The sequence below is a fragment of the Armigeres subalbatus genome, chromosome 2 (assembly GCF_024139115.2).
Source record: "Armigeres subalbatus isolate Guangzhou_Male chromosome 2, GZ_Asu_2, whole genome shotgun sequence".
Taxonomy (NCBI): domain Eukaryota; kingdom Metazoa; phylum Arthropoda; class Insecta; order Diptera; family Culicidae; genus Armigeres; species Armigeres subalbatus.
Genome location: NC_085140.1, coordinates 154,047,937 through 154,056,078, shown reverse-complemented (window position 1 = coordinate 154,056,078; position 8,142 = coordinate 154,047,937). Strand labels below are relative to the sequence as shown.

General features: G+C 38.4%; 1 protein-coding gene across 8 annotated transcripts in view; it reads left to right on the top strand.

Moving 5' to 3' along the window:
• LOC134211041 (WD repeat-containing protein 47) overlaps window positions 1-8,142 on the top strand; it is a 358,867-nt gene that overhangs the window by 282,136 nt on the left and 68,589 nt on the right. For 3 of the 8 annotated variants that reach the window (XM_062687600.1, XM_062687599.1, XM_062687598.1), the window contains exon 3: window positions 608-1,076. The exons of the other annotated variants lie outside the window; for them this stretch is intronic. In XM_062687600.1, the coding sequence (XP_062543584.1) occupies window positions 608-1,076 (469 nt within the window). The remainder of the gene's footprint in view (window positions 1-607; window positions 1,077-8,142) is intronic. 8 annotated transcript variants of the gene reach the window in all.

Sequence of the window (8,142 nt, the reverse complement as noted above, 5' to 3'; positions counted from 1 at the left end):
TTTTCTAGCCGACACGCCACCAGCCGTGGCCAGTTTTCACAAGAATCATGTATTCAGCAGAGCTCGAGTGGTGCTCACCGGCTGATTCAAGGTCATAAATCATGCTTCAAACGAGGAACTCGCTCGTTGGTTGCTCTACATTCGAGTCAAGTACTGTTAATGCGCTTTAAATTCCATTTCACTTACGCGCACGTTCATTCTGCAACACACGTCGGCAAACCTGATTTTTGACCAGCCAAAGCATACACAACGTGCATCGTTTCAACCGACAGCAAGATTCGTGTCTATGGCTCGTGGTAAACATAAATTCCGAAGAGAAATTCTAGTTTGCAAAGGCCCACGGGAGAAATGTCGGCCGTACCGTTAATTTGCATGTCTTGCACTCCGCTTGGGAGTACGCTATTAACGTGGGTCAATTATGTTTAACTTTATTATAGTTTCTGAAAGGGGGGTCGGCTTTATCTGAAGTAGTTACAACAGCAACCACGGCTTTGAATTTTACCTCTTTCGGATCGGAATCGCTCACTTACGCTTGGCTACCGACCCCGTAATTTGTGAGTCGCATTTCGCAAAACAAACCAACCTTGCCATTTCCTCCGATCCGCAGGCGACATTCGACGACGCAACATGGTAGCGCTGGTCAGTTTTTGCATCACCGTTTGCAAAAGCAGCCCACCTTTTTCCACCTCAATTCGTCATCCAAGTCGCGCTCCAAATCGATGGATGATTTCTCGAGCGGTGGTTTCTTGTTCGAGAACGGATACAACAAATACCGGCCGCGCAACGGAGGCAAACTGAACAACGGCAGCAGTCTGAATGGTAGTCATAGCATTAGCAACAACATGATCAACAACAGCAGTAACAACAACAGCTCCAGCAGCCCGAGTCACTCCGGTATCCACATGAATGGACTGCGGCACTACAACAATAACTTCGGCAGCAATAATCTGAACGGTGGCCATAGTTACAGTGACCATCTGAACGGTGTCGCCGGAGGGAAGTTCCTTTCGTCCATGAAGAACCATTCGGTGGACAACTTGCTGGAGGTGGACACCCACTACGAGAGTTATTATCAGGTACTTATTTTGTTTGTTGTATCTAAGAAATGTTTTGTTTATTCAAAGAATTATCAACGATTGTTTTTTTGCTATTGGAATCTTCAAGTTATTTTAATTGCATACATTTAGACACTGTATTATATATATTTCAACCATGACGATCCGTACCCAAAATATATTTTTGCCTTTCTCGTACAACAAAGTTGTACCGAAAGGCTATCATTTCATCCCAAGAACGTTTTTATAGAAGGCCCGGAGACCCATAGTGTTATCTACCAATCAATTCAGCTCGACGATTTATGTCGGTGTTCAATATTGTTTATTTCAGGAAGCGGAATAAAAGGCGGGAAGTTGTTCCCGCGTAGAAATACAACACAAGATTATATATAACCATTGATATTGTTGTGTTATAATTTTTTATTTCTCATTTTTTCTAACAAAATTAGTTTAGTTTCAACGTTTTGATTTTTTTAAAAGCTGGGTCTTCAAAAACAAGGTCATTTCGAAGATCGTTATTCAAAGCTATAACATTTCGATCTAGCAACTTTCACTCTAATTTATGTAAGGCGTAATAAAATTGTAATGAAATGTATTAAAAATTACAACTATAGATTCTTACCAGAGTTGTGACGTGAACTCCCAGCGCCCTTGACGAAACCTGGGGATGGCATTGCGCATCTCGATTCGATCTCGAAAACGAATTATTGTTCGAGGAGGTACAAGAATAGCAAAATATTTTGGCATTATGGATACTCGCATACCGGAAAATGACTCAAGTCAAATGTAAAACGCTCGTTACTTTTATTGCTTTCAAATGTCGTTCGAGAGTTATTTCTTGTGGAAAGTTTATAACTAAATTTGCTATTTTTTCTGTATGTGAAGAGAATGCACGTTTTATTATTGTATCTCGAATGAAAGAATACCATTAATATGCCTTCTTTTAAAGTTTCAAAGCAGTATGCTACGAATGAATCTTCAAGTTTATTGTCATATTCGTTTTATTTGGATGATTGTAATAAATCATAAAAAATATTGATAAAGTGGGCCAAAACAAATTATCTTTATTAATATAATTAATATATAAAATGCTGTGGGTTTTAAGAAGCTTTTTAAATGATATTAAAAATATAAGATGAATTAAAAAAATAAACGAGAGAGACGAGATTCACAAAAGAAATTTTTCCCAGAACCACGAATTGGTAGATTTAATTGGAATCACAAAATCACTAAAAACGGTACTATTGCATCGAAAAAAAACCATCTATAGAGTGGGCCTGACAGTAGTTTAGAATCACTACTAGACCCAACTAGGGTTAATAAAACTCCACTGTGGACTGTGGAGTGAGAATGTTAATGCTCAAGATTGCTATCGGACCTAGTTGAATCAAGATGCATAAAGAAAAACCCAAATCTGGTATGTCTTGGTAGGTGCGTTGAAGGAACTAATGGACACCTGCATATAATGGTCGTACACTTCGTGTTGTCCGGAGCAAAACCGAATGTAATCTCATATTCCAGGTCGCTCGTGATTGGGCCGCCAATCGTCAGTTTCCCTGCACACCGGACGCATGCACATCTTCCTCGATTGCACACAGCCAGCAAGTGCGGGGTCTACCCCAGAGCCGAAGTTTTCTCGCAGGTTCTGTACTAAATCACTTTTGATGGTCTCTCGTCCAGCATACGCACAACATGTCCAGCTCTCTGTAATCTGCCGTATTCAATCAGCCTGCCGATGTCTGAATTTTTGTACACCTGATAAAACTTTCATCACGCCGCCAAGTATTGAGCGCAATATTTTTCGCTCAAACTCTCCTAGAACTCGATAGTCTTTATCTTCATGGCCGTACAGGGCGACTGAACGAATCTGTAAGCTGCGAGAATTTAGCTGGCTACTTTAGCTGGCTTGGATTGGAATAGGATTGACATTGAATTGGCTTTGGATTTGAATTGAATTAGGAACGGATTGAAATTCAAATGAGATTGAATTGTAAATGCAGTGAAGATGGATTGGTATTGGTTGTAATCGGATTGGAATTGGAATTTGAAAAGAATATAATTATATTCGAATGGAATTGAATTGAGCTTGAGAAGAACTTGGATAGGGTATGGTTTAGAATAGGATTAAAATTGGATTGGAAATTGATTGAATGTGGCTAGAATTAAATAGGATTGGAATCGGACTTGTAATTAAATGGAATGGGATTGAAATTGAATTGAAATTGAATTATAATGGTATTTGAATTTAAAGGATTGGAATTTTAGTAATGATTAATTGGTATTGAAGGGGCCCTCCTGAGCCTAGCGATAAGATGCGCGGCTACACAGCAAAACCATACTGAGGGTGGCTGGATTCGATTCCCGGTGCCGGTCTAGGCAATTTTCGGATTGGAAATTGTCTCGATTTCCCAGGGCATAAAAGTATAATCGTGTTAGCCTCGTGATATACGAATGCAAAAATGGTACCTTGGCTCAGAAACCTTGCAGTTAATAACTGTTGAAGTGCTAAATGAACACTAAGCTGCGAGGTGGCAATGTCCCGGCAATAAATGTAATGCCAATGAAGGGAGAAGATCGGTATTGAATTAAAATGGGACTGGAATGATATTGAAATTCGATTTAGAGTTGGAGAAGAATTTAATTATAATTGGATTGGATTTGAAGTTGATTTGAATTAAAATAGAATCGAACTTTCTCATAATAAAAGCAGAAACCTTGATTAACACTAGGATTCGAATTAATCCAATTAAATCTACCAACTAGGATTCATTCGTTCAGAAAATCGTTGTAACTAAATTTTCAAATGGCTATATCTCAGTGGTTTTTCAACCGATTTTCTCAGTTTTTTCACCAACCTCTTAGCCATCTCTTCTAGTTTCTGGACATTGCAAAATATTGTATCTAGGGGTGTTCAATTTTTCACTAGAGCTGTGGGAGTAAAGCAACGGATTTAGAAAAATACGGTTTTGGAGATATACTTATATTTCATTACCAAAAATTATATCTATTCATATAGTGATGATGGAAATGATAAAATAACAAATAAAAGACATCACCTGGAACATAAGAACACATTTTGAGGATCCCTACTATACATACGATGATAACTCGGTACCTTTAGGAACCACTTTATACTACAGGATGTATGAAGCTTCAGAAAATGTTTTCAAGCATGTTGTCTACTGTGAACTTGTTAAAATAAATGTAAACTATATACGAAACATATACGGTGTGATAATAAAATATGATGTTCTAGGATCTCCGAACTGTACTGGAATTAGAATCAAATGGTCTACCGAATCAACCAAGGCTTCCATGATGCCCCCAGGCGCAGTATCAACCCTACTATGTCCTCCGAGTATTTGTTTTTCACTTGCGTCTCAAATCCAAACATATGATACGTTGTAAGATCTCCAAATTGTCCTGGAGTTTGAATCAAATGGTCTATCGAATCAACCAAGGCTTCCATGATGTCCCATACTGTGGTATCAACCCAATTATGTCCTCCGAGTATTTATCTTTCACTTGCGTCTCAAATCCAGGCATTTGAGATGTTGTAAGATCTCCAAATTGTCCTGAAGTTTGAGTAAAATGATGTGTCGAATCAACCAAGACTCCATGATGTCCTCAGCCGCGGTGTCAACCCAATCATGTCATCCGAGTATTTATCTTTCACTTGCATCTCAAATCCAGGCATTTGAGTTGTTGTAAGAACTCCAAATTGTCCTGGAGTTTGAGTAAAATGGTCCTGGATTTGAAACGCAAGTGAAAGACAAGCTAGAAACTTCATGTAAGCCTTGGTTGATTCGATAGACCATTTCACTCAAACTCCAGGATAATTTGGAGATCTTACAACATCTCATATGCCTTGATTTGAGGCGCAAATGAAATGCAAATACTCGGAGGACATAAAAGAGTTAATATCGCGGCTGAGGACATCATGGAAGCCTTGGTTGATTCAATAGACCATTTTGCTCATACTCTAGGACCATCTGAAGATCTTACAACATCCCCTATGCCTGGATTTGAGAGGCAGATGGAAGACAATTATATAGGTACACAACTTTCAAGAGGAAATCAGGTGAAATATATCGGAATAATACTCAACGAAACGCTTATATTTAAGCCTAAATTGGAATGCGTTATCGGGAATCATCTTCATGTAACAAACGAGTGTCTATTTTTGATTATAGAATTGTTGTATCCCAACAAACATTCTCATAGAATTTATACCGTAAACTGTCGTCCGCCCATGTGCAAAATGTGTCCTAGAAGACGATGTTTTAATTTCAAAGGAAGCTTGCACTTCTCTTTAATAGCATTGCCTGATCTGTGATAATAAGAAGCCCCTACGATGGCTACAGAACAGGTGTCTCTAAACATGCATATAACAAACCGAGAATAGTGCCAAACACCACATCTCGCGTGATTTTTGAAAACGTCGTAAGTCCAAATGAGAGACTCTCTTTCATTACGCTCAGCAAAGCTAGCAAAGCTAATATCTAGGCTAATTTAAAATTTGTTGCAATATTTTCACCTCAGCACACTAAACAAAGCTATTTTCTTCAGGTCGGTACTGGAAAATCCAATGTAAATGTTAGTATGGCTTTGTAATAATCGAAAGAGAAAGTAAACAAAGAGAGCCTCTCTTTTGGACTTACGACGTTTTCAAAAATCACGCGAGACATATTGTTTTTCTGCCCAACTTCATTAGTTCTTGTCAATCCTGAAATAGGAACTATGAAAAAAGATTGAACATCAATTTTCTTTTTATTAACTAGCTTGTATGATTGCAGTTGAATACTTAGATCCACCATTACTCCTCGGTTTCACATTATAAAAAAAAAAATCTAACAAAAACTGGTTGAGTAACCATATTTTTGCGAGTTGGATACATTTTAATTCTGTTGTACGAGAAAGGCAACAACATGCACGATTGAGAAAGAATATTTACGATTTTGAAATGAATTTTGGTAAGCAATTTGGAGTTGCCAGTTGAGGAAATTCCACGATAACAATATTATAAAAAAGCGTTTTGACTATATGGATTGTCAATTGTATGTATCTACAGTCAGAAAATATACCGATTTTTAATCACTTCATCAAAGGTTGGTTTGGAATATTTTGGTTTTCATTGAGAAAAAAATAAATAAAAGGCTAATGACTAATAAATATGTGTGCTCACATCGACGTACTCCCTCCACTGCATTCATGGAAATGTTACTCGTGAGCTTCCTTTATTTAAAAGCTTTCCCCGAATTGGAAACGCTCTCCCCAAAACCCACGGTTCCAAAAAAAAGACGACTCTGATTGTCGATAATGTTTATAATTAAGTTGCTTAATTTCCATTCCGCTGGCTCATTATTGCTTCGCTCCGGTCACTATCACGGAACGAGTAAACAAATCAACGCTGGAGATGCCTCTGTGACCCATTTTCCAGACATTAGTTGGGTTTACGTAGGTAGGTACGTGTTCATACCGCATCAGGCTTCACAGCGGCGTGACGACCGACAGTAATTTCGCCGCATTTTCATTTCTTTTATTCACCCGGTCGTGCACCCGCCCATTCGTCAGTTTTGCATTCCAACAATTTCTGGGCTTACTTCTCTCAACAACTCGTGTCTCCTGATTCCGCGATGTGATCGCTATCAGATTTGTTACTTTCAATTATTTCCTTACCAGCATTTTCTATGAAGGGTTTACTAAGATTAACAAAATCCTCCGTTGCTTTTGAAATATGGCTACTGCTTGGTATTCAAAATATCTTAATCGAATTTTCTTACACCGGTACACTTAGCATTATCTTCCCATTTTTTAGTTCGTCATTAAACATAATGTGCAGGTTTGAATTACTGTTTGAGACGCCAGAAGATAAAACCGTTTTCTCTTAATCTCTCCGGCTTGTGTAGATGGTTCATGACAATCAAACTTTTCAACATAATAATTGCTTTCTTTTATACGCCTGTCGATTTGGCATCCAATTGACAGTTGAACAAGTGGTCAAAACGTGTGGAACATGCTAGCCTTACTCGTGTACGCAAGTTTATTTTAACGTTATTTATAGGCTATTCCACGCTTTAGTTGTAGCACTATTCATAATTTGAAGGCATCCACTTTATTTTAGATAGGTTGTATATAGGAGTGATACGTTGAATTAAGAGGGCATTAGTTTTCCCATGATTTGAACTTTTCCTAGTATGTATGGTAGAAGGCATCGTAGTATAAAACTATCAATCAACTGAATGAATTCAATAAAATTAGTTCTAAATAAAAAAAAGGGCGATTAACCCCTTGAGAAGCGAACTTTTGATTTGCTCATGCAACGATTGGTATTTTAAAACAAACTTAGTTCAAACTCTGTAGGTACCTCTGCACGTAATGTTCAATCGCTTGGAAGAAAACAACAATACAAGTTGACATGCGGAAAAATAGTGACCAACAAATGTTACGTCATAGCAACCTAATTTCTGCTCATATTTTAAAAACAATCAAACAATCCACATTACACCGAAAATAAACAATTCGCTATTCATGATCACTCACCCGAATCCGTTCAAGTCCGCGCCACTGTCATCCACCCACCATGCAGAAAACCCAGGCAAAAGCTTATTGGCGAGGTGCAAATCTGCGGTGCTCATTAATGCTATGGTTCCAATTCCGTGTGTTTCGACTTTACGAAGCGCTCGTAGCGCTGTGTAGTGCTCATCAACGCCGCCGCCGCCGTGATGTGATTAATTGACCATGGATGTCCGTGCTCTCCGAGCCATGTGGAAAGTAAGGCACGCGCGAGTTTAGTTACCCACGGACTCGAAAGGGAAACTCGCCGATCTGGGTTGAAGATTCGTATGGTTGTTGTGTTTGGATTAACAAGCAAATTTGCAAGCCGATTTAAGTAAACACTCCGTCAATCGTTCCGCCGATGAGGTGAGATAATGCTGGTTGATGTTTGAGCATGAAAGGGAAATGAGAAAATTCACTTTCATGATTTGTGAATTGATCTTTGTGCAGTATGATCATTGTGTTCGCAGAAATAAATGATTGATTGATAGGTTGGAGTTTGCAAGGTGTTAATAATGAAAATTGAAGA